We start from the raw sequence: 27,407 nt of genomic DNA on the forward strand, positions 1-27,407 counted from the left end.
GTTCTTTATTGGTGTTTATTTTATGGCCTTTTCTTACAGAAGGTTCTTACATTGTCACAAATGTCAAAGTAAAGTTTGTGTTTTACTTAATTACCACAATAAAGGCTCCTCAGCAACCTTTTCCCAGATATAGGCACATTTTTTTACTTTATGCCTAAATATGTTCCGAAAAATGAAAGTGTAGTGTTATTTATGTTTTTATAAAAATATTCTGTATTAAGTCCTATATGCTGTCTGACTGGGGATAGTGTCATATGTGAAGTTGTAGATATCAACTGTGTGCCTACCTCTTAGATTAGGAGTGCAATTCAACTTGATGATCTAAAAACAGTGTTTGAGCTACAACTTATGGCATATTTTCCCCAATGCTCTCATTTTTTTTTTTTTTTAAATAACCAAGATTTGCACATACTAAACAAGGGATTTCAGTTAGAATCCACTCACTCACTTGGAGATGGTTTTGGTATTTATCCTGTACTTACTTGGAAATTCCTGGCCATCCCCACACCCCTACCCCCTCTATAACTGTGGATCATGTTTGGCAGTTATTCGTGTTGCCTGTGATTCAGCTCTTGGACGGAAATCAAGTTCCCCATAAAGTATATTCCCATTAAATGTTCTCTTTACATTTTGCCCTGCAATACTCAGTCCTCCTATTCAGCATATTCTGATTGTTATGTTTGGTCATGAGAATTAAGTAAGTGTTAAATTGCTCATATGCTTCATATCAGTACAAAAACTAAATGTTATTTCAAATGTAATGACACAACACTATTACGGAAATTGCGCGAGTGGTTAAAAAACTCATCCGGTGCACTTCCACTGAATGTGTGCTTTGGCTGAGCTCTCTGTAGGAGTGTAACACAGCATACTGTATGTATCACATCTTAAGTGAAGCCATAGAAACAGAAGAAAGTGAAACCAGTGCAGGATGACTGGCCCACCAGTGAGGAGACTCCTAGCTCTCCAGCAGTTCAGGCAAAGTGCAACTCCTCCTAACTGATGAATTAAGTACAAGCTTTGGTTACAACTTCCCGGGACTGTTGCCTGAGTTTCACAACACCTGCATGGCAGAGATACAGACTTTCAGAGACTTGGACTAAAGGACAAATAAACATGTTTTGGCACTATACATGGATATTGTTCTTACCGTGTGCTGCAGCGTAACCAGAGAGCTTGTGTGTATTGTTAGGTCTGGTTAGGTCTCTCTTCAACATAGAAACCATTCCTTGTTACAGGTCATTGTAAAAGTTACTCAGCGGTTGCAAATGTTTATTTATTTAGTCACTCTAATTATGTTTATTACAATCGTCTGGAAATTGACTAGGGCACTAGCCCTTCGCAATTTCGTTGTACTGTGTACCAAGTGTGACTGTACAATAAAGCTTTATCTTAGCCATACCTTTTTTCTTTTCTGTTGGTAACTCACCAAAAGGTTAGCATGTGATACTAACTCAAAGAGTGTTATATTCCATCTCATCTCTGTAATATCTAACTGTACAACATTGATATTTGAGAAAAATGTTTCTACTAGGCAAAAAATTTAACTGTCACTGGTTGATTATGTGACACAATTTTTTCCTTTGTCTTAGATTTCACTTTAGCTACATTGAAGAGACTCTTACCACAGATCTGAATGGGAAAGGCTAAAATGTGCAATAATTGTTGCATTGTCATTGTAATCGACAACCCGGATGCTGCTTTCTGAGTCAATGTCTTCATCATTGTAAGCCATTCCTGGGCCAAGTGAGGGCAAGGATTGAGAAACAGCTATGAGCTGGAGCACTAGACATGTGATGGAGACTTATTTTATGTTGATGCACCCAAAAAGTGCTACAAATTAAAATTTCTTAAGTGATGTCTTTGTGTGTGTCTTTTTTATTATCTGTTGCTGCTTTTAGAGGTATCAATCAAGCAGGACACCAGGGTCAAACACTGATTCAATCAAGCGGTACGCAGACACTGCTGGCAGCCATCAGTATATCTCAGTAATGAAAGGAGAGACAAGGCTCCTAAATCTTTCCTCACAGTCAGACATTACCTGAGGAAAGCTGCCAATCCATTCACATAGATGGGCAAACAAAAACGCAAGTCAATGAATCCACTGTCCCATTCTCTGTATAGCACACACTGGCCATCATATTTACTAAAAGCTTGAAGGAGATAAGTTTACTGGTAAATCCCCAAAACCAATGCACAAACATTGAGATAAAATGATGCTAAGGATGAACCAGAAGCAAAACAGAGATCGAAGCTTGAAGAGCTTTGTAATATTAGATTCTACTAATTATGTAAGCAAAAAAACAAAAAACAAAAACAATTTACAGCATAACATTCCTCCATAGGTTTAGGGACTGAGAAGGTAAGCAGATATCATAGCTTCCTTCTTCAAACTAACAGGAAGAGTCCACCTTTGCTCGGTAATGTTGGGGTTGTTCATGTCTGAGCAAGTTTAGCATGGAGCACAAATTTCGTTTCGGTGAACTTTCCTTTTTTTTCACCTCTGTTATTGTTTTGGTATAACAGTTTCAATTTCTATTACTAACGAGCAGCGTACAGTCTTCAGGACTCTGAAAAGTAGCACAAAAAGCTGTGTTTCCTTCTTGTGTCTTCCTGTTCCTATCACAGGCGACAATAACGACGGTGTGTGGCTTCCTGTTTATTCTCTGCTGGTTTGCAGTGACAAAATGAACTACCAACGCTCCTCGCACCCGCGTTAGTGTACTGTAGTGAACGTTTCTTTCTGCCTGCCTCCTCCAAGTTTAATTATGTTTCAGTTGCTGAGTTTAAGTGCTCAGAGAATCTTTTATAACTTTCTCATAATTTGCATGTTTGAAAACGCCCCCATCACTGAGGCGGCCCGCCCGCAGACCTGCAGGTTTTCAAAGGCTCTGTGCTTGCTGAGTGAAGGAGAGGGTGTGCACAAAGAGCAGCAGGCTGAGTGACTTTCAAACTCACCAAAACTCTGGTGAGTGATTCTGCCAACTGCCAACACACCATATCTGAACCTGGAGAACAATGATCGCAAGTGTATGGTGAAATCTCCAAACTTGGATATTTCTCAGTGAATCACTGAAGTGTTTTCACTTCTGATGAAATATTGCATCATCTTTAACATGCCTGGCTGATCAAATTACAGTGTCACTGAGAGAGATACTAGGCTTTTGTTAAAGGGTGTAACTAATAAATAAATACTCATTCCCTACTATCTGAGACCGTCTAACAACTTACAACAAATTATACTTTTTAGCTGTATAAAGTGATTAACCTAAGTTAAGCTTTACACTAATTTCAACACTTGATATTCATTGGATACTGCTGGATTTTTCTAGGTTTTGTTTTATCCTATTACTTTTAAAGTGTAGAGACTTGCCTCTCATTTAGTCCGTCTGTGTGTGTATTTGTATTTTTCCACAGCATGGTCACATCACTGTGAAAGTATTTCATCTGTTCACTCAGTCCTTCCAGGATTTTAACTGGCAGCATGACTTCTCTGGCAGTCTGGTTGAAACAGCCTCTCAATTTGTTTTTTTCTCTGAATAGTGCCAGAGCAAAAATTAAACACAAAGCACACCATTGTGGTTTAAAAAGTGCTTTTTCATTTGAAGTATCTGGCAAAAAAAAAACAAACTCCATCTGCATAATGGCAAATGTACAATAAAAGTTTGACACTGAACACCTTTGTCAAGTAAGTTTTACAACACGGCAAATACATATAATGTTCTTGCATGATGTGTCCCATTAAGCCATGTTCACATAGCCAAAACCAAATGTCATTTCAAAAACTGATGACACAGAAATTAAAGGAGAAAGGAGTGCTTAAAAGTTCAACAAGTGCAGCCCTAGTTCTCGTCAAGTGTGTGTTTGGCTGGACCACACGGCGCTTTGCACCCTCATGTCTCTGGGGAATGTGACAGCATCGTACATTAGGAATCGCTGGGAACTGTCTTGGAGACAGTCACAGACACAGAGAAGAGTGAGACAAGTGCAGGATGAACGGTAGGCCGATGGGAAGAGGCTTAGTTCTCCAGCAGTTCAGGTGAAGTAAAAGAGAAGTTACGAAACTCCTCCTGGTTGATGGGAGGGATCAGAGGATCATCAATGGGTGTGAGGGTGGGTTCTTCCTGAGTGAAATCTGGGTCAAAGTTGTTAACATCCTCAGGTGTTTTCTAGATGGGACAAAATAAGGAATTATACATTATTGTGGTCATTATCATTTATACACACACCATTATGCCATCCATTAATGCATTCAGGTGACTTACAATCCTGGGCTTGAAAGGTGGGTCTATTTCTCTGCGATTCAGCTTCTCCCAGTCAATGGCAGCAAAGAAAGCGTGGCTGGTCACAGCATCCTCTCCACCTTCTGAGGCCACACAGCCCAGACGCCGCGCTGGGTTTTTGGTCAAAAACTGAGAAAACACAAACATCAAATAAAGAAAAAGAAAACAAAGAGCAACACAAAGTAGGACAAAGATATTTGGGATAAGTGGATGTCAACATATTATTTATTTATGATCTGTACAAAGTGGGGAAATATGACACATTTGCTTCAACTAGATCAGACTAGATTGCTTTTGAGCAATGCCAAACTGGAGTTGAGCCAAAACACATCCAGTAAGTCTCCGCCTTCCAATTCATGTATGCCACACCCTGAGCTGTGTCTGGCACCTCCCACAAGACTAAAGTTGGTCAGAGTTCAACTAGTTTTAATGGAGTCCAACTAAATGTCTCAACTTCCTTGTGATGCACACAATAAAACAATAGAACAGCAGCTCACCTACTCAACGCCCACTGTTTTTCTGCCTGTGAAGTCTAGTAGGTGGTTAAGTGCCAGAAGGAGAGGCCCAAACAAAAACTAGAAAATTAAAAATCTTTGTTTTGACTTGTTTCTGGGAGGCAACTGAAATAAATGTGTTTTTGACAGCTCTCTTTCTAAGTAATGGGCACACACCTCAGAGCTGGCAGTGACTTTCAGACTAAGTCTCAACACAATAATCAGCCTCTGCCTCAGCAGTGACAGTGGCCAGATTAGCCTGAAGTCACCGTCAAGATTAATATGTTTTGCCATATCAGCTCCAAACACTATTAGCTACCAGAGACTTCGAAACAAAGCTGTATGCAAAAAGGTGACAAGGGCGATGTGAATGCAAATGAAGAATAGGACAAAAGGAGAGTTGAAAGATAAAGAGGAGACATGTTTCAAATATCCTGTTGTTTGTGGCTGTAGTTCTATAACTCACAAATCACATACTGCCAATCATCTTGGGAAGCAAACAAGTTTTTTAATTTGTTTCTAGGGAGATTATGTTCCTACTTCCCAATGCAACTTGCAGAGACTTGACTTGTGCTTGTTATAAGCTACACTTCACTATTAAAATCAAGATTTTTTTTGTGTGTGTGGTGGGGGCATTACAGGTTAATTATAATGTAGTTATGTGCAGGGATCTGCATAAAAAACATACTAGACCAGCATGGTCCTTGAAGTGGACTTAACTGTGAGTTAGACAAACTCGCAGGGGTCAATCAGTTCAGGAACATGCAAGACACAAAACGTGGAAAAAACTATTTCACTGAAGTTGGTGCCATATTTCCATGGTGCCACGTCAGCTGTGCCATCCTTAGTACCAAAGCTGCCATGTCAGCATTACAGCACCAAGAAGTCATTCTCCACTACCCCAGCACAAAGACACAAAGCAACCAGATTGATAGTAGTTACTAAAGTATTTAAAGGAATTTTTCATTTTGATTTAATATATTATCATATATATATCATATGAGAAAAAATGTCAAAAGGTTTTATTATCCAGCATGTGAAATGTGACAATTTGAAATTTTATAGGTGAAAATATCAATTCCGGCCCAATTTCTATCTTCATCAATGTCACTTATTTATACTGTAGAGTATCACTTCAGAAATCATTAAAATAACTGTTGTCATCAATGACCTAACAAATCATTGAACAGCTGATAACTTAACTCCATGAACTTGCTATAGGATCAAGAAGAACCTTGCACTGGACCAACCTTTCGTATAAATAGTTGAGCAGTGTTGAAATCCACTCACACCAATGCGCATCTTTACATTAACCTGTGACACTGGGAGCAAGTAAGATGGGATTGGTCTGGGAGGAATGGCAGGAGGAGGTGTCGTCATATTTATAGCTTGTGTGCTGTGGCTTGGCAATGAACCATGCCTTAATATAGTTATGTAAGAGACCTGGACCAAAAAGCCATTTGACAGAGCTATGCAGGGCTGCCACTCTGCAGTCAGAGTGTGTTAGACTGAAGGAAAAGAAACAACAAAGCAAAAACAACCATATATAACTTTCAAACTTTGATATCTTAATCATTCATACTGCATGATCATGTTATACAAACCAGAAATTAATGGCATTAGCCTTTTATAAAATGTTTACAGATTATTGCTGTTTCTTCACAATGTTGGTCACAAAACCAGTGTGAAATTGATTTCCTGTATCAGTAGGTCATGGTACAAAAAAGCGTCACAGGCATTTCCTGTAATTGTATAATGTTAACAAAGTTCAACAAAGGCAGTGTGTGTGTGTGTGTGTGTGTGTGTGTGTGGGTGTGTGTGTGTGTGTGTGTGTGTGTGTGGGTGTGGCCATAAAGCGTGACCTGGCAGTTTATAAACCATTAACTGAAAGCAACAGATGCAGACTTACAGCTTTGAGTATGTTCACTGCCTCCGCACTGAGCCAAGATGCATAAAAAATTTCTTCATTCAGGATAGATTCAAAGAGGTCATCTTCATTTTCAGCCTCAAAGGGGGCGTGTCCTGAGAGCATCTCATACAGTAACACCCCAAGAGCCCACCAATCAACAGAGGGCCCATACAGCATCTCCTGGAGGATCTGTGGAAATGTGTTACAGCATACCAATGAAGTTAACCATCATAGCACAAACAGCATTAAATATTCTAACAGCAAAATTTAATCCAATCCGTGAGGTTCTGGTAGCAAAAGTGTGGCCAAGGAGACTACATTAAGGAGTAAATGTGGAGGACAGCAAAGAAACCTTTCATAAATCCAGACACATAGTCTTGTTCAGAGAAAACTCTCTCAAATACGAAGACTCAGACCATATTAATCCCTCTTTATGAAAACCTGGCTGCCCGTAAAGCTGCATTCTTATGAGAGGATCAGGCTTGTCACGTCAACAGCGTCGCTCACAAGCTGACCTTGCAGGTGCTCTGCTTTCCAGTTAGCCAGGAGGCAGTTTGCAGTGACGGGCAGTGACCACAGAGTTTGTTTTTTTGAAGGTGGCGTGATGGAGAGGGGATGTGACTGGAAATTGCATCATATGAACTCAGAGAACCTGGGCTGCAGAAGTTAAATGTGGTTGAATTTATTCTTTGCTGTATTTGTTCAAGTAAAAAAGAACATATAAACTATTTTAAAACAACAGCCAAATTGTGTAATAATATGGTGGAAAAAGGATTTAATAGTTTAGTTTGTATTTCAAGGTTTTGTACAGAACTGCACCAGTTTTTTAGTAGTAGTTATGAGTGTTAGAAACTGACCTCTGGAGCAATATAATCCGGCGTCCCACAGAAAGTTCCTGTGGCCACCCCTTCAAATATGCCCTCTTTGCACATCCCAAAGTCTGCGAGCTTACAGTGTCCATCTTTGTCTAGAAGAACATTGTCCAACTTTAGATCCCTGAAAGGTAAAAGAGACACACAGACAAACAGGAAATTAGATACTGTAGTGATTTGGGATCGTCTTAATCAGCATACACTACCGGTCAAAACTTTGGGATCACTTGCAAATTTCTTGCAAATAAACATTTTCATGCAATTCACAAACAATTTTATCCATTTCAAAGACAAAATTAAATGAAATGAATCAGGCCTCTATGCAAAAATCATCTATTATTAGCAATTGTCAGTCCTCTCTATCAATTTCCTGGTATGGCTGTAATTTAAGTTAATCATTTTTAAGGCTAATTGATTATGAGAAAACCATTTTGCAATTTTGTTGCACCCCTGAGAACAGTTGTACTAATGAAGCAACCAAGGGAGCATGGCATTCTTTAGGTTAGTTTAGTATCTGTACATCAGCAGTTGTTTGTTTGCAGGATTCAATAGGTACCAATAACCAGAAAGAAAGAACTTTCATTAGAGACCCGTCAGTCTATTCTTGTCCTTAGGAAGGAAGGCTACTCAATGCTAGAAATTGTGAGGAAACTGCAGCTGCACTAAATAGTACACAACACCAGTGTCAGCATCAACAGAGAAAAGGAGACTTCAGGATGCTGGATTGTATGGCAGAATTGCCAAGAAAAAGCCGTATCTTAGACTGACCAATAAAAAAACAAGACAAGTTTGAGGTCTCCGGATCAAGTAGAAGAACATTTTTGAGACGCAAAACAAATGAAAAGATGCTAGAAGATTGCTTTAGTCAAGCATGGTGGAAGCATGATGGTCTGGGGGTGCTTTGGAGGTGGTAAAATAGCAGCGGAAGGGACTTTGAGAAAGGCAAGCTATGAAAATTAACAGCTAGAAAGCCTAAAGGTCTGCCAGGCTGGAACTGCTGCAAAAGGTGTTTTTTTTTTTTTTTTTATAAAGACAGAGTTGGAAGAACACATTCATCATTTTCATCAAAATCATTACTTCTAACTCTGACAATGTCAGCAAGTCCTGTTTCTTTGCTATATTGCCTACTACAGACTTATTTCATGTTTGTTTTGAGTGGTAGTGTATGTAAGCAGATCAATGCATGATCACATCAGAGGAAGCTAACCAAATGCTATACTCTAAATAACTTCAACAGCTGCTAAAATACCAGATGCGCCCAGCCTCCAGTCATATCCTGTTGGTGTTGTTTGTACTTACATATGACTGAGGTAGAAATTTGTGGTGAGACAAACAGAAAAGGGCATCTGAGGACAGTGAAGCTTGTGTGGCAGCACAAGACAGTAACAAACAATTAAACAGCAGCCAGGAAGTGTCTGCTGTCGACATTTATTCTACTTTCAGGAAATACAGACTTCCAGCTTCAAAGTCTGTTGTTTCTGTAGAAAATATTCTTATAGGGTAGTAAATTAGATTAGAATGAGTGTGACATTAGTTTCTTATAGATTATGATGCAATTTACAACATATTTTACAGGTTACCTTTTATCAGTAAAGTTAAAAGTAGTAAGTAAAGTATTTCTATGAAATCCCAGTATTCACCTAACTGATGTTTTGACCATATCAAACCATAAATGCTGGGCCTCATTTCAAATGACACTATTCTGTAGCATTCACCTATACTGCTGTTTAACTGATCCAATTAACTTACAAGCTGCTTTTAACGCCTACCTCTACCCAAGCAAAGAGTCAACAGTCAGTAGCAATGCCCAGTCTTATTTCAACATCGTAAATGCCTAGCATTCATCTCATTGCCACAGTCTTCTCAGTAGTCCAGTTGTTATCCATACTTATGTAGCACCAGCACTCCTACTAGTAAACACCAGTTGCTTCAAAAATGACCATTCTTGGATGTAGTGGATCTTTAAAACTCTATCTTTACCTAAGCACAGATACAGTATACCAAGAGTAGATACTCAGTACTTAAATCTGCTGCACTTGCTGAAGTTACAGTGGTTGGCCTAACTGACTTGTAAGGCAGCTGAGGACAAGGTGAAGAAATTAACATGTTTATTTTGTTGAGTTGCCACACAGAAGTCAATTCAGGTCAGCACAAGCAGCATGTGATATTTTGCCAAAATAAACGCAGCACATTCGTACAAGCCAGCACAGGTCAAAATTTGGATTACAACCAGGGACAAGACTCATCTGTCAGAAAACCCCTACAGCAAACCTTCACTGCACAGACATTAGGTTTCCAACCAAACTCCTTTATATTTCTGCCAGCTCTGTAAATCTGAATCCTCCCAAAGTTCCATTAAACACACAGCCCACTTTCCACCACAGACATATGTAACCTGCTGTGTTTCTCACCACAATACAAGGTCTGGTCTTTGATTAGTGGTAGCCATCTTCCGAAAGACTATGAGCTGGTTTCCTAAATCTACTCCCCCTTTGCAAATCTCTCCTTGCATCATGTCTTTTTAAATTTGTTTGCTTTTTGACTTCCTCACTCACACAATCAAACCCCCATTGTTTTCATTTCACACCCAGTGGGTTTACCTCTGAACACTTACTCTATCTACTGCTAGACTTCTGCACTCGGTTCTGTTTCTATGTTGTATGTTGCTCTTGATACAGGCTTGTTTTACATACTGAGAGACAGAGAGTGTAGCTACACCTGAACAGAGAGCCAGGTGTAGGCTTGGGTTCTCATTTGTCCATTTACTAGGATTTCAATCTAAACCTTCCTGTTTCCATGCCCTATACATCCCTGCCTAGTTTCTTGCACTGCATGAATAAAAGACTGCTGAGGCAGGCAATACCACACAATACCACAATATGCTGTTAGAATTGCTTCCTCATCTATGTAAAACATTTTAAGTTTGCAACCGTTTGATACACAGTCCTGTTACTCTGTTATCGTCATTTAGTGGTGAGTGCTGCACTCAAGCTTCTCCCCTCCTTCAACCCACTTAGTAGCTCTTTTAACGATCTCTTCAGCCAGGGTAAAAACTAATGGTGAATTATAAATTCTGGCACGATGCCTATCTCCAGCTGCTACCAGTCTGTATTAAATTCTGCAGTTGTGAAACACATTTATTATATTTTCTATTCCCCCTCCAGCCTTTTCACTATGCACACACCTTCAGATACTCAATGGGCTTTTCAATTTGTAAAACATGCAACATCCTCTGCCGTTACACCCTCAAACTGGAAAAGGAAAAAAAACTTTAATGGGAAAATAATTGAAGAAACCACAGGGAAATTAACAGGATGGAACCTTTTCCCAAGTTGGAAGGAACACATAGTATTTACATTACAGACACAATGACAACATTATAGACTAGACTATAAACACATATGATCTGATGCCCGATTGTGTGATTGAGCCACGACTTGGTGACTCCACAGGGTTTATAAGCCTGCGTTTCCAGCCAGTCAGTCAGAACTGATAAAACCTTCTGGATGGAAGGTGAAACATCTTCAAGAACATAAAAAGTGTAGATTCTGAACAGCAATTTAGGGATATTCTGGCTTTCACTAAGCCTATTACTTTTTTAGGCAGCTTGAAAACCTTTCTGCCACTATGCTTGAGTATAACCTTCTATAGTGAGAAAGCCTTATGACCTGCCTTAAGTAACATAATCTTTTTCTTTTGGAATAAAGCTCTCTCCTGGACATCTCCAAGACCTAAGAACTAGTTGCTTTGTCTGTGCCACCCTTACAAGTCTCCACAAAAACCACAACATGCAACACCCACAACACAACACATCTGGAACATTTCAGATCAGCCTGTATGACACACTATTAGCCAAGATACTCATGCCCAACTACTATTTTCACCTATCTTATAGTTTGTGTTTCCATGTATTGGGTGGTCTATTGTGATTATGTGGGGCATATCTTCAAATAGACCTAACTCATTGTGCCTGTTATTCTGTATTTGTATCTGTATACCCACAAATCTTTTTTATCTGTATGCAGCTTTTCTAATTAAACCTCGAGTCCAATCGCTTCTGAAATGCCATTCTCTTCCTACTAATTAATGGTTAGATACACTACACAGTACATGGATCCTTATCTTCCTCTATGTTGTTGTTTTTTGTTATAGCAAGAGCAACTGTGTGGGCATTCATGACCATTAAACAGAAATGTTAGAGCCAAATTGTTAAACATCTTTTGCACTTCCATCTATCTGAAAATAAAATTTACTGTAACATGAAGTGAAGTCTTCCCATGGCTGACTGTGGATGTTTCCATAATCCAATGTTGGAAAAATCTTTTGCTCTGTGTTCATGTCAGCTGGTGATTTGTCATGTGACAAAGAGATTAAACCTCCTGAGCGTGGGCTACAGAGACGATCAGGTGACCCAACTTCAGACCAAGGTCATTTTACAGAGATGGCCTGAAGCTAAAGAAAAGATTCTGTGCAATAGCAAACCATTGATGCCTACAAATTACAATATTTTGCCCATGCATATAACTTCTAAGGAATTGGCTTTATTTTAAATTTTGTTGTTCTGCTGATAATTCCAGCGAAACAATTTAGTTTGGATGTTTCCCATATAATAGGATGGCAAATGACAGAAGCAGAAATTCTTAACGTAAAAGAGTCATAAGGTCAAGCAACACTGCTCTGGCTGCATTAATCTGGTTTGCTCTTCTCTAACATAAGCTGATTGTGTAACACAGACTCGAACGGGCCAAAAGAGAGCATCACACATCGTGACCACTCAGCTATAGATTATTGAACAATAACAAACCCCTGAAATGAAGTCCAGTAAAATTAGTGGGAAACTGAACATTTCTGCTTCAAATATATAGGCAGTTCTGCCATTTTGCAAATGATTTTATGCCTTAAAGCAAATTTTCAGTACTAATGGTGTAATGTTTAGTATGAGCGTGCCCTGAAAAAAGGTGCACCATAACCATGGTAGTTTTACTATCATGCTATCACCACTGAGCTACAAGGACCACACATGTACATGACCCACTACAAATTTTGCTCTTGAACTCCTTCTTCCACCCAACCTCATTGCACTAAAAAGACAAGTCTGACTTAGACTTTGATCTTCTTTCTATGGGAAGTGGTAAGGCAGACACTGTGGTATCAACAGTAACCACAAGCATCTTGAACACTGAGGGAGCGAACTTTGCTACACTCAAAGAACATCTGACAGGATAAGACATAGTTGCAGTAACATGAAAATTTCCATAGAAATAAAGAGGAAGCTCTGACAAACACAGTGACGCAAAATGTGTGAGATTTTTTTTTTTACTGTGGTTAGAAGATAATGGGCAAACTACCACTGCCTTGTGAAATGTGCAGATATGAATGAATTGAAGGTTATACCATTGTAATATTTGGTTATGTCTGATTGTGCGCGATCGATAAAGGAAAGAGTTTTTTGCAATAAGATGCTGGGATAAATTTATTGCATTTTAGAAGTCCAGCCTTATAACAAACCTAGATGCACTGTTGAAAATCAGCAGTTTCCATCACCTTTAAGTGTATTTTTGAGAAGGACGTTAAATGGAAACATGGACACATCAACTGAGAGGCTTCAAAGCACAGCTTCACAGTAAGCTAAAAGCACAAATAGATAACTAGTCGAGTCACAAGATCACATATTACACAACACACTGATGAAGGCCTCAGCTCAGCTCTTCTTAAACTGGCCTGATGTGCAAACTGCTATTTGGCATGTTATTTCAGTTGCAGCATGCAAACTGCGTGTGGCCTCCTAAGCCAACAGTCATGCTATGTGGTGCAGGCTGACACAAAACACATGGACCACTAAATATAACTCAGGATTTACTGCTAGGTCACACGATGGCCCCCCTTCCTTATCATCATGTTCTGGCAGAAGGCCCAATGCCCTGCAAGAAGAATCCAAAAAAGGTCTGAATGAACATACTGAGATATCTGAGGCTGGGGTAGGAGCAAGTACAAGAATAAATAGGAAATTTATGAAATTTGACAATTCTATTATTAAAGTGAAGTTCACAAATGATTATCATTATAACTATGCTGCTTTGGTGGGAAAATCTGGTGTTGTGCTGTACCTGCTATTGCAGAGTATGAAGCATGATCAGAGCCTTAAAAAAATATACAGGTGACAAAGGTTAAAACTCATCATGGGGATGCAAGGCACAATTTCTGCCTCTTAGAGCTGCTTGAAGAATTGTCATTTAGAAAATCATTTAAAAAGGACTGAGATAAAACCACTGATTCATATGTTTGGCGGCTTCAAAAATGCGCTCATATTTAAACGGGGATGTAAGAAAAAAAAAAAAAAACAGAAAACAACTATATCCTAAATGGTCCCTAATGGAACATTATGTCCTAATGTTAATGTCTTTTTGCTAGATTGCCCCCTGAATGATAAATGGCCATATCTTTTAAACTGAATGCATTTAAAGTTATTTTGTAAGGCAGGTTTTCTGTTACAAGTTTGTGATCTTCAAACAGAAACTAAAAATCCTGATGACAATATCAAAAAAACTCACTGAACCTTTTAGATATTTTGTTTTTGCTCTAGAGATATTTCTCTGCATATACAGTGTATACGTATATGCTCTACTCCGTCTGGCAGTTTCAACCGTTGTTTGATTTTCTTGCTTCAAACCTGTAGATGATGCCTTTGCTGTGCAGGAACATAAGAGCCGAAGTGATCTCTGCTGTGTAGAAACGTGCTCTGGGTTCTTCAAACTTTCTTGACTTCTGGATGTGGAACATGAGATCGCCGCCATTCACAAACTCCATCACAAAGAAGAGACGGTCCTGCAAAAAAAAACCAAGGAGATTACTTTTTCCACATGTGCACACAAATCACAGTAGCCCCACAAGCTCCCATGTTATTAAACAGTTCAAGGTCTATGACCACGAACATGCGTCAAGGATGATGATGGCTCCCCATAAATTTCAAGTCCGTTTAATGGAATCCTGTAATCTAACTGCAGGTTAGAGTCAGTGGGGCAAATACAAATACTGATCAAAACCATAAATCTTTCTTTCTCATTACAGGCTATGGTCGGTAAGTTATCTTGAAGAGGAGACCCTGGTGGAAAAAGCACTGCAGGAAAATGTTATGTACAGAACTGTCCATAAAGCTTTCGGACATGATCAAGACATTTAGTCACAGCTGACCTCAGTTAACTGCTCAGTGGTTTAGAGTGGTCTCTTTTGTTACCCTAATACTACATGTAAAATGCGTAAAGTGTGCTGAGTGTGATAAAATAAACAGCAATCCGGGAATTTCCAAAGTTTAGATATCCTATTTTGCAAGACTTTCTCCAAATCTTACGATGAGGTAGATGTCTGGCGTTGCAAGGTCAAATTTCATCTTCTCTTTAATAGTCAAGATGCCAAGTTCAACAACTTTTCTCCTAATACACATCGTTTGGTAAAATAAAAAATCTGTACCCTGGCTAACCACAACCTTCCCCTCATCTCTTCCCAGATCTTCTCATTTCTCCACTTTTCGTGCTCAATCAATAGCATTTCCCTGAAATTACAGAAACATTCTCTAAAGAGTAATACTGGTGAAAACCACATGATTTTTACTTGTACATATTTAAATAATTGTTGTTGAGTGCTTTCACGAGTAAATGTTAAGTCATTTTTAGGTGCTGCTACCCAGGAAAAGTGTGATGTGACACCTACTAAGCCAAATAGGATATTTTGTCAGTGGAGGAACAAAAGCTCTTCGGTTGCGTGTAGAGTTGAATAGGTCACCGAGTTAATTCACTTCACTTTGTGCTACTCCGTGTCTCTATTTTGATCCAAGGTGAAGTAGGTCAGTGATGGTTCAAACAGCTAAAGCAGATCTAAAGTGTCCTGCACCAGGAAGAAGAGCTGTGCCAACAGACTGTTATGCATGCAAACTTAGACTGAAAGACTGCTGCCACCTGCTGACCATAGAATAGAATACTAAACCAAATCAGCACTGATGATGTTTTCGTTTGCCTTGTGCTCTTCTGTAGTATAAATCTTCTTCATGCCAGAACTTGTTCTGCAAGCAATTTCAGGAATTTGAGGGAGTGTATTCAGCCTGATAATTAATTAATTGAAACTAATTTAGGAGACTATGGAGGCTAGAGGCACTGGTAGGGTACACCACAGCATGTGCCAACAAGTTGCTCTTCAGCAAGTAAAATGTTTATCATGTACACAGGCTTAGTTTAGTGTATTTGAACTTTAGCCCTCGGCAGAGAAGGAAAGCTGAAGCTGATATGTCATTACTTTAATCATACAATACTAGACTAATTCAATTTTGACCAGATGATGGCGGTCGTTTGACGGAACACCTACATTTCCAAGTAGCACACTCAGATTTTCTTGCAGATTCAAGTGGCAGTAGAGTAAAAGTAAAGAGTGGTCTGCGGTCTGGATTTGATTGGCTTAATTTTAGCTGACACCAAACCTCCAAAACCCAGATCGGCTCCGATATGGATTCTTAGAATCAGTGTAGGGCATAGCTAAGACATTTCTCTGGGTAAACGACAATGATGGCAGAGAAACCTCAGAGAACAAAATGTCATGACAATCACTACTGCAGATGTTAGAGATATTTCACACTGCCCTGAAGTGATGAACTTAGCAAAGAGCTGAGAAATGACAAATTAAATAAGAAGCCTCTGCCACAGTTAAAATGCACCACAATGCAAATGTGACCAATGCAGACACAAGTGTCTCTGTACACTGTATACTGACCGGTGTCTGGAAACAGCAGTACAACTGTGTGAGGTAGGGATGACAGCGAGCCAACGACAGCACCCTCTTTTCTGTCATGGTACACTCCACATCATCATCCTGCAGAATGATGTCCTTTTTCAACACCTTCACTGCAAAAACACGTTCTTTGCCGTTTAGTCTAGCCAGCATCACCTGCGGATAAAACACACAGTCTGAGGGATGATGATAATTATTCTTGTATTGGAAATATTGACTAAAATATTTCATATTACAAAATCAACATTACATATTTGGGAATTAAACACTTCTAGGCCTGACTGGTACATTTGCTTTTAGTATCATGTTGCAGCATTATGCCTTCTTCTTATTTTTATCACCCATGCTATATACACATACGTAGATGCCACAACAGCTTCTGAAATATGTCTGCTGCGCCACCATATCAGATTAGATTCTCAGTCCACAAAAGATTAGTGTTTTGACATAAAGAATGTGTATTTTTATTTTAAACCAACTATCATAAATACATTTCTGGCATTTCTAACAAAGCCATCTGGAAAATTGGCTGGAAAATCAGTGAGTTACGAAGATTTTAAAGAGCCCATATTATGCAAAATCTACTTTCTGGTAATTTTGGTACATTTATATGACTCTATGGTGCATGTCGACACACCTCAGTATGCTAGAAGTGCACTCTGTTCCAAACACCACCAATGATGACCTCAGCTGAAAACTCTCAGTTCGACATTTGTTTTCCTGGCTTCAGCAGGGTCAGTCTGAAAACAGTGGCAGCAGAGTGCAAAACATGGACACTGCTCAGCTTTTGGATTTATGGACAATCACAGAAGTCTCTCTTCTTCCTCCATCCTCTCAGGGGTGCGCAAAACCGGTTGCTTCGGAGAGAGTTTGCACACATTTATAGACTTGCTGCTCCTATAATCTACAGGGTTTTTTTAGCATCACAGGACCTGCATTTTAAACCCCAAATGGGCATAATCTGGACACTTTAATTGTTAAACCCCTGTTGATGCATCAGTACCAATGGACAGAAATGGGTCAGATGGCACCTATGTGCATGTATCTTTGACTTATCATCTAGGTCATCATTTCACTGCACAGGATATTTCTAATTATTTTTTCTTGTCAGTCTCACCTTGCCAAAGCTGCCCTTGCCAAGCACTTGAAGGAATGTGAAGTCTGAAAGGCCCAACCGAGGGGTCTGCTGCTCATTTGCTACACTCTCCCTCCTTTCAGATGGCACCACCATCTGACCTGCACTTTTGACCTGTTAAAAGAGAAAAAAACAAAAGTAAGACTAAGGCATCTTAAAGCAAATTTAACACTCATTTGATTGTTCCTGAAAAATTCAGCCATTGTACCACTGAGTTGCGTTTGGAAAGTCCTCCAGCCTGCAGACCCATCTCTGCAAGCTTATTGGCCAATTCCACACTGTTGACCCCGCAGTTCGGTGCTACGTTGCCTTTGCAGCGGATGTGAACATTCATTTTACAGACTGAAGAGAAACCACACAGGCAAAACACTCATGAAACAAAATTAGGACAACTGATGTGCTAATTTTGAAATACAAACGTTGACAAGGATCTTACTTTTGCAGTGCAGGCCTTGCCTGACTATTCCCCATAGCAGTGAACCACAGTGGTCACAAAATGTGGGCGACTTGTAGTTGTGAATGTTGAACTTGTGAGGAATGTTGATGCTGAAGCCTTGGTTTATGGGCTGCTGATAGAAAACACACTGTCAACTAACCAATTTGAGTAGCAACAGTACGAGCAACCATGCGTGTACTTATTTAGCTGACTATATATAAACACAGAGTGCATTTCTTTCTCATTGTGAGCTTTGTTTCTACGTATTGCTGCATTTGCATCTTTCTAAATTTTCCCAAGAAAAAGAAACTTCCTTTTCAGCAGAACTTGGGTAACAGGGCAACAGTGGCTTGTGCTAAAATGAGCATGAATGTAATTAAAGAAACATGTGAAAATGCTATAACAAGCACGTGTGGAAAATGTACAAAACAGCATGGTGCAGTGTTCATGCTCAGTGACCACCCCAACACAGAAAGAGGAACATGTACAGTCTGCTGATCACTGCAGCTGTTAATCAGAGGGGGGTGTGTGTGGGTGTGTGTGGGTGTGTGTGTGCGTGTGTGGGGGAGGGGTGAGCTGTCTAACAGGCCTGCTTTCTTTTATACATCCTGTATTTCAAAAAACATAAAATGTGTAAGTTGAGATGTGTAAAATAACAATAACAACATGACTGCGGGCCTAATACCTCTAGACATACGGATTACTGTTAATAAATAATAACATTGTGATGCCGTCATTAAACGGACTGTTATTTAGTTGATTAAAATGTCTCAGCTGACAATCAAAGTATTGCTACCTGTTCTTTTGCTGGTTTCTTCATGAGCGGACACACTGTGACAACCTGCTGGTGGCATCGTTTGTGAACAACGCAGGTACACACTGAAAAGACAAAACACTCCATGTCAAACTCATAGCTCGTGTCGGGTTGTTTAACCGACTGTGGCAAAAGACGGTGGAGGAGAAAATAAGTTCTGTTCACCTTGGCACTGGTAACCCTGCTTTCCAAAAACACCCCTAAAAACAGAGACAGGCACAAAGTCACACCCAGTTGACAGTCTACACAGTTCACAGATAACATGCAGGCAGCAGTGATTCTACTTTCATACCAGATGAACTCTTTACAGTGAAAACAGAAAGTTGGCTGGCGGAGGAAAGTGGACATGAACTTGTGTCCGTTGACCTGGTGGATCCTTCGTCTCACGGCGCCCTGTCGCTTCCTTGTGAACTGCTTGAAGGTCTTTTCTTTTACTATGGCTTCTTCTGCCAACGAGAGAAGAGCAAAAGTTCGTCTTCAAACAACAAAAAACAATAAGTCATGAAGCCACACACCAACTAAATCCGATGTCACCTACAAAAGGTTGGAGAAGTTTTAACTAATCACTGTCAAGAATTTAAAACAACAATCACTACTTGTATATAAAATGGGTCATCTGTACGGCAAACGTGCAAATGTCCATGGCTTCAGATAACATTTTTTTGCTCCTTATATTGGCGCATTTTTTTCAGGCTGTGGTTTTGGTTTTTATGACCCTTATTTTTCTGGTTTTAGTTCACTCTCGTTGCTCTAGTTGTATCATTTCTGGCCACAGCAGGCATCTGTTTTGAGCTAAACAGCCCCAATTTAACACCAATTGTAAACTACTTACCAAGCATTTAACACCAAACAAACAAACTGTAGAGGAAAATGAGTCCATTTAGCGGCCACAGAGCCAAAATATTCCCCGCAGGAGTCGGAGCAGAACTGTAACTGAAGGCTACTATTTCCCCATTATTTACTGAATATGTAATTACTGAATAAGAAGCATAGCTACCATTCACTCCAGTTTGATAAAACCACCTAGACAACAGTTGTTGGTCAATGATTCCAAATTAATTAATTCTGTGATATCATTAACACATGAATTCAAACTATTCATCATAAAACAATTTTAATGACATCATTAAGGACTTTGTTCTGTAAACTTACTATTGTGCACATTTGCATATATATATGCATGTATATATATATATATATAATATATATGCATGTATATATATATATATATATATATATATATATATATATTATTATTATTATTATTCTTGTACACAGGTGCATGGTTTAGAGTTGTGTGTTACAGCGCTCAGATATATGTGAGGTAAAAACCACACATGCAATACGGAAACATGTCTGCTTAGCCCCCGCAACTCCCTTGCAAACAACAGATGTAGTTGTGGTAGTGGTGTGAAAAGGGGGCTTTACATTCAGACCAGGCCTCTTGAACAGTTCAACGCTGCAGTCACCCATGTCGTTTTCTCTGTAAAAGGCCAAAACTCTATGACAGGGAAACAGACAAACTGTCAGTCTCACCAGAGGAGTTCCGCACCAACCAGAACAAAACTTCAGTTTCTAAATAAATGATTCCGATAAAATATTACAGTGAATCACCAAATCTGGTCGTTGTGTTTCGAGTACTGCCTGATGTAAAACTTAGCAGTAGCGCTTAAAATATTAAACATTTTGCAAATATTTTCCATATGATATTAATTTTAACCACAGGGCCAACATTTACTACAGCAATGATGGAAATAAATGTAAAAATAATCCATTCAGTAGCAGCAGTCACTTACAGCATGAGCTTGTGTTTTCTATTTAAGAACGTTTTGCAGCTGACAGCTGAGACTCTATGTGCTATTTGCAGCCACTCACACCCTCCTTGTGTCTGAACACTTCACTAATAACTTGAACAATTTCAACTGAAATTGAAATTAGACATGCATGAAGTGTTTCATGATCACATGTTTGACAGCCAGTGAGGCTTGACGGCAATAGAATAAAAAACAAAAAAGGGGAAACTACTAGTGGCCTACTAGTGACCACATAATCAGACTTCTCTCTCAACAAACCTGCATGGTCACTTCCCTCTTCACTAATTGAAATGGCTTTCTCTCATTGGCTAAAAGATCATGCACATATCCAAACAGGTGGAGTTAACACTGATGTTGTCTGATGTCTGAAGAAAGCAGAGCTAGATAGAGCATTCCTCATGCATACCAACCTACTTGAGTCATGCACAAGCATCCACACTCAAATACCACACCAATGATCAGCCTTTATTGTAACATAGGTGCACTTTGGTTATTTAAAGACTCATAGGTAATAATTATTTCCAACAACAGTGGGTGTTTCACAGACTAGAAATGTGACCACGGTGACTTGGTATAAAGTTTTGCGCTGTTGAGTGTGTTAAAAAAAAAAAAAAAACTGAAGTGAGATAGCGATAATTATGTATAAAGAGAAACACTGGATTTTAATATTCAGTAGCAGCCTTACCATCAGTGAAGGACCCAGTGAGTGTAACATGGACGTAGACCTTGCCCTCTGGCTCCAAGTCCATCTGCAGGCACACAAAACACACAACAAATTATATATATATATATATATATATATAATTATGTGTCACCCAAACAAACAAATCTAAGAGTGACACATTTGATGAGTAAATTTGATGTGAAACTTAGAGGGAGGTGTTACATCAAGACCTGCATTAGTCACAATAACTGGGTTAAAAAGACGTGTGGAATGGTGTCTGGCTTTTGAGCAACGTAACTTCAGCTCTGGAATATGAAAAATGTAGATGCATTCTTGCATTGGTGTGTACTTAACGCCTCAGGAATTTGGGCAGTGTGGCAGAAAGACATCAAAGCAGGTTGGGCAGGTCGGGCAAGTTGGACCTACTGCAAAGGTTATGTTGACCTGATGCTGGGCTGTGAATGATAACTCACTGCACAAATGTCCATGTGTACAATAAGAGGCCGTTCATTTAGAAATGGTTCTTTTGGAGGCGGCATACAGCACAACATACTACTTCCTGCAGCAACCACTGAATGGAAACTTAGGCCATGGAGCGCTTAAGTAAACCTATTTATGTCACACTGACTCTCCAAATGGAAAATACTCTTCACCCACTAAACAGTGACACAGTCAAATGTTGCAAGTCAATCTGCACATTTAGTGTAAAAGTTGAAATTCAAAGAAGAGCTCATTTCACTTCATGTCAAAAATCTTCTTTTGTTTTCAGTTACCTGCTCATATCCTGTATCTTAATCTACATCAGCCGAGACAGAAACTCTGACTTGTCCACTACGAAAACTTCCTGTATATGTGTCATCTCAAGTATTTTTAAGCTTGATTCCTTTAGCCAAAGCACTATGCAGCTGCAATGCAGGGACTTTATGAAATGTCTTTCTGCCGACAAGCCCAACTTTAAGAAATATAAATACGTCCACATGTAGAGTGAAAGCGTTATTAGCGTTTGTTGAATTCCTTTTTTTTTTGTTTCTGTCCCATTGCTGCAGCTCAGAAAACAAAACTGTGAAAAGGAGTAAAATTGTAAGATAATCACAAGCATTATATTGGCTTCGGCTTGATTTTAGAATATGTGTTGTCTAGACAAAGAACTATGGAGTTTGTCTTCAGTCACTTACATTTCTACTTGAGTTAGGAATGCACAGGAACAACGGTTACAACAACCATTAACCCTTTCAGTACAAATGGGCATGGGAGCATTCTTTTAAGACAGACTCGAAAAATGCAGACCAGCCTGCCACATGGAGTAGATGTTGAATAACATGATACTATAGTTAAAAAGCAGAACATTCAGTGCTGTATCATGGAGGAGGAAGTTTATAACATTTATTCTATTTCTTTTTAAAAGCACAGGGGATGGGTTCTGTTTTAGGCGAGCAAACAGCACCCTGGCCATAATTAACCCACTTTCAGTTTCACTGGAGGTTGGAAGGACCTGATCCCTGAAACAACACAGACCTAAACACCTACATATTATAAGCATCATAATGCAAAACAATAAGATCTCAAGCTACATGCAAGAATTTCACAATATAATGTTAGCAGGTGGGAGGCAAAGGAAACTGGCCTCGTGAGCCTAAATGTCAAAGGGTGAATGTTCCACACATATGTTTGACAATTGTGTCACTGTAACAGAAGGTGTTGAATAGCTTTAGATTTGGTGATTGGTGCACGTAGAGATAACACACTGAAAAATGTAAAAGATTAATTGAAGCAGCTGGATAAGAGCCAACAGAGAAGCCGTATTTCAACAGTGAGCCCTTGAGCACTGATCAGATGGCGAGAGCACAGCGATAAACAGAGGTGTAGGCGTGTGGAGGCTTGTGCCTCATATGTGAAACGAAGCAGCCCCGCACTTCTTCTGTGCAACTAAGCACAAAAAAAGGCTCCTCATTTGAGATCGAGCGGATGACAACTTTAAGTTTGTGTGCTGAAGTGAGAAAGCCAACTGTACTAACCAATTACTTCTTCTAAAACTGTAGAGACCAAGCTCCACTTTCACACCACTTCCCCTCGCTGCTCGGGGTCTTAGTGAGCGTTTCTGTAAAGCGGTCCTACATTTCACTTTTAGATGTAGTTCTCTTCTCAATTGATTTACACCATCAGACTCAAAAAATACATAGATTCTCTCCTCTACACAAAACATGCATTCTCAGTGATACTTGGCATGAACTGTGGTAATCAGTTGCAATGAAATATATTTATATAGTTTAAGATATGTTGACCCAAGCTGTATGATTTGCATTATTAACATGAAGCATATGTAAAAATAAATGTATTGCATGACCAGAGCAGTTGTGTGATAGTGATATCTATTTTAAATGACTCCTGCTGTAAAGGAATTGTTATGTAATTTTACATGACAGTGTTTCATAAGCCAGTGAAATTTAAAGTTCTGTTCATAAAGGTCTTTTATAGGGAAATGTGTTTTGTTTTGGTGCATAGCATAAACCCAAATGGTAAGTTCATTCACTTGATGATCTGTCTAAACATTAAGTGCCCTAATGTTGGCTGTAGGAGAAAATGTCTGACGGATCTGCATGTGACGAGAGTGTTGTGGTACGTAGTCGATACTGTCAGACTGCTCCAGGCCTGGACAGGTTCAGATTACATTCAGCAACACCTGCAGTGGCTTATAGTCCTAGAGGGATGAAAGTAAATCACCAGGGGCGAGCTCCAATTAAAACAGGGAGCTTTTGTTTGTGTCTGAACGAGAGTGATACCAATATGATACTTTATACAGCATTTAATCTGAGCTTTAACGAGGCCTATTTGATTATGAACTGTAAAGTGGTGCAACAGACGCATTGAAACAGTAAAGTGTAAATAGTCTCCCAGTTCCTTTCAACCTTAGTCAGCTAGGTATTGTTATTTTTACATCGCTGGCCACTTGTGAAAGGAGATGTATGTGAGTTTTAGCCCCATACAGGTTGTACATGCAGGTGAAATGCTGTGCAGGGCAACTAATGCGTTTGTGCACTGCGATGCAACAAGTATTCATAAGCAGAATTAACACTTTGCCTCAGCAGTGGCACATTTGGTTTCGGACCTTATCTGCCAACAATTACTCTAAATACTACTAAGATGAGAAGACGTGACAAGATGTGAGACAAGAAAACCTCTGCTGTGGACACAAGTGAGGGCGGTCCTCTCAGAGAAGGAAAGGAATGGGCAGAAAAACAGGCAAAGTTACAGGCAGTGGCAGTGACACGTGTTGTGAACACTGCCTCTGGCTTTTTAGCATGTTTTGAACGTGCTTTAAAATACTGTTCAACAGGCGTTGAACCGTCCATGGAAGGCCCACAGTATTCCCGTAAAAAGAAATGCACTGATGACTTTGGGTGACTTTATTTAGCAGTTCGAAATTTAACTGTAGGGGAGAAACATGATTATTTGTGAGCTCTCTTCAAAAGTAAATAAAAGTAAATTGAGACTTACTATTATACAGTGAGGCCCCGTACCACAAGATAATCATAAAGAAAAGTAGAATAACTAGAAGGATGGGTGTGAGCCAGCAGAAACCCAACGCGAAATGATGCAAACGCTTGGTTCAGAGTTGTGTCAGGTATTTATTGTGTTGTATTTAAATTTATGTGATGCACTGAGCTCATAAATAAGGATACAATGCCCTCCTCTATGTGCTGATACCCTGAGCTGTTTTTATAGTATGAAGTACCTCAGGAACCAGGTTTTGGAGTATGGTCCACCCCAACTCTTTGGGGAACTGAAAGTAAGGTGAGGGTGGACCACCAATGAATTAGTGGGTACCTCAGGCCCTGTTTCATGGTAATCTGGTTTGAAAACACCCTTTGTGCGGTTACTTTGTACTCACCCAGCCCTCAAAGGTCTCTCCTGTGTTGGAGGTTTTTATGAGGTCCTCAAACTGGATGGTGCAGTTGGCCACGAAGTCATCATATCCGATCGGTGTCTCGTGGAAAACGGCCAGCTCGATTTGTTTCCCGTCGTTCACGTTGAGGCAGAACTCCTCGTTGTAGGTCGGCATGTTGGTTTTCTGTTTCGTGTGAGTCTGTCCAATTTTATAGTCGTCCACCTTGACCACAATGTAAGGGTCCAGGGATGGATGAGCTTTGTTGAAGATGACACTGTGGCGCAGGGAGAAGGTGGTCGGCTTCAGGTTCAGCGCCTCTCCGATCCGGAGTTTCAGATACCCATTAAACTTCATTTTGAAAAACTGTAGTTGGTTTCACCTGACGCGGGGAAAACAACAAAAACAAACTATGTGTAAAATCACTCACGCACAAGTCACGTCAACACAAACCAGCAAACGCGCAGCAGCGTCGTGAACGCATCGTCGTTGTCGGTGTCGGTGTCAGCTCCTGCGCACAGCTGCACTCATCGCGACTGAAGGTGAAGCTGCTGCCGCTTTACTGTCAGTGAACCAGCGCTGTGAACCAGTTTCAGACGGCTTCAGTAAATAGGAAGCCGCAACACTGACATGCTGAGAAGGCGCCGCAAGTTCCGCATAACCACTTGTCACGGAGCGCAAACTTAGCGCACACGAAGCCTCCCGAGCTGTCACCGCTGGTTTGTCACATGGCTGGGGTTGTAGTTTGTGTTTATTAGGAGGAGCGCCAGTACTACGCTGACCATGATGCACCGCTCTGCCCCGCGTAAAGGTGTTGTGGCGGCTCACCTGTCCCGTGCTAAGAGAGAAAAGGCCGCCCCCTCATGGCCGTTCCAGTGAACTGCATCACAGCGCTGCAAGTTGGAGGTTTTAACTGATGAATAAATAAATAGATAAATAAAAATGACTTACAAATAAGTAAATACATTTAAAAGTTGCAGAATAAAATTATTTCATTATTTGTTTTTAAAGTAAAAGCACTGACGCATACAGAGACAGACTTTGGTGTGAGTGCACTTAAAATGTGAAAATATGTTTCTGTGGTCTGTTTGTGTGCATGAATTAATATATGGTTTAGTTAATGTTTATGTAATTTCTACATAGAACTGAGAAATAACTGTATTTGAGTACAGTTTTGATGTACTTGAAGTCATTTGCCTAATTTCATTATATGCTTCTTAATGCTTCTATAACTACCCACATTGCGTTTTTGCAGCTTTACTCAGTTTTATTTGACAACTGCTGTTATTTTAAATATTCTTATTATTAATGTACGTCCTGATACTGGTATTGTGTATGCTGCTTTACTGGCATGGAAATGGGGTACTTGGACACAATGGAGCCATTATCAATGTCATAAATATAGTTACACCAGTGATTTTCTTGCATTTACAAGTCAGAATTTCTGTGGCGAGAAATGCTACTGTAATATATATCTGTTATTATGCAACTCTATGTATCAGCATTACAATATATTTTATTTTGCCTCCTTGCTGTACATACTTAAATTTTGATTAGTGCGCTGCATTTTTCATTTTCAAATTTCCTGGTTTTTATTTTTTATTTATCATTTTTATACACACTTTTTTTTATTGCGCTGCTGAGACACCTGACCCACCTTAAAAAATCTCAACAGATTACTCATTGATTAAAATAAGCATTATTTTTTACCTGTAGTTTTGAGAACGTCCTCTAATTTTGAACACTAGAAAACAAAAGACAAACATGTAACTGCATAATTAAAATAAATGAATTACCAGTAGAACCTTCAGTTGCTGAAGGAAAATGAACTGTGACGTCCCAACATGATATAAATATTTATAATGACTTAATCCCCTTCTTTCTTCTTTTCTTCCCAGTCTGTCAACTTAAATGCTGCTGTACTATCCCTTTCTCTTTTCCTCTTTAAACACTAAATCTAACTCTGAGGGCGCCGTGCCTGCTTCATCCATAAATGCCACGATCAAAGTCTCCACTTTATTGGTGTTAGACTTGACCTCTGACCCCACTCTGCCAAATGTCAGCGCTCCACATCTCTCTTGTCCAGCTGTTATAAATAAAGAGCCAGGGTCGCAGGTCTTACACATCCCTGGGATCCAGGCAGTCTTGTAAACAACCTCTCAGACATGACCTTACTGAGCAGAGAAGGTTGTAATGATAAAGGAGTCAGACAGTGTTTTGCCTCAGTTCGGGAGTGTGGGCACACTCTGAGCTATCAGCACTGACATCTTGAAACTTTCTGGAAGACCTGGCAGGATAAAGTAAAACATTTTGCATGTCAAATCACCT

The 27,407-nt window shown here is 39.7% G+C and overlaps 1 protein-coding gene across 3 annotated transcripts; it reads right to left on the reverse strand.

The window, feature by feature from the left end:
* Positions 1-3,576: 3,576 nt before the first annotated feature.
* prkcha (protein kinase C, eta, a) lies at positions 3,577-25,810 on the reverse strand. 3 transcript variants are annotated; one of them, XM_026339261.1, is made up of 14 exons: positions 25,086-25,810; positions 21,218-21,281; positions 19,011-19,161; positions 18,884-18,918; positions 18,701-18,783; positions 17,905-18,037; positions 17,677-17,810; positions 17,451-17,582; positions 16,316-16,489; positions 14,229-14,383; positions 7,544-7,682; positions 6,687-6,875; positions 4,266-4,412; positions 3,577-4,169 (listed from the first exon to the last, which is right to left on the reverse strand). In XM_026339261.1, the coding sequence occupies exons 1-14, from the start codon at positions 25,434-25,436 to the stop codon at positions 4,020-4,022; spliced, it is 2,037 nt and encodes a 678-aa protein (XP_026195046.1). In that variant the 5' UTR covers positions 25,437-25,810; the 3' UTR covers positions 3,577-4,019. The 3 variants fall into 3 exon arrangements, with proteins under 3 accessions (XP_026195046.1, XP_026195045.1, XP_026195044.1); XM_026339260.1 differs by having other exon boundaries at positions 17,905-18,034; positions 19,011-19,164; XM_026339259.1 differs by having other exon boundaries at positions 19,011-19,164.
* Positions 25,811-27,407: the final 1,597 nt, after the last annotated feature.

This window comes from Anabas testudineus, chromosome 22 (assembly GCF_900324465.2).
Source record: "Anabas testudineus chromosome 22, fAnaTes1.2, whole genome shotgun sequence".
Classification (NCBI taxonomy): Eukaryota; Metazoa; Chordata; class Actinopteri; order Anabantiformes; family Anabantidae; genus Anabas; species Anabas testudineus.

Bases quoted from the DNA above. Each gene is read 5' to 3' on its own strand.
- prkcha (XM_026339259.1), bottom strand. From the start codon at position 25,436: ATGAAGTTTAATGGGTATCTGAAACTCCGGATCGGAGAGGCGCTGAAC. The intron at 17,811-17,904 runs GTAAGATCCTTG...GTTTCTCTTCAG, and splicing joins GCAAGGCCTGCACTGCAAAA to TCTGTAAAATGAATGTTCAC. The intron at 4,413-6,686 runs GTAAGTCTGCAT...GTGTTTTCTCAG, and splicing joins CAGTGAACATACTCAAAGCT to TTTTTGACCAAAAACCCAGC.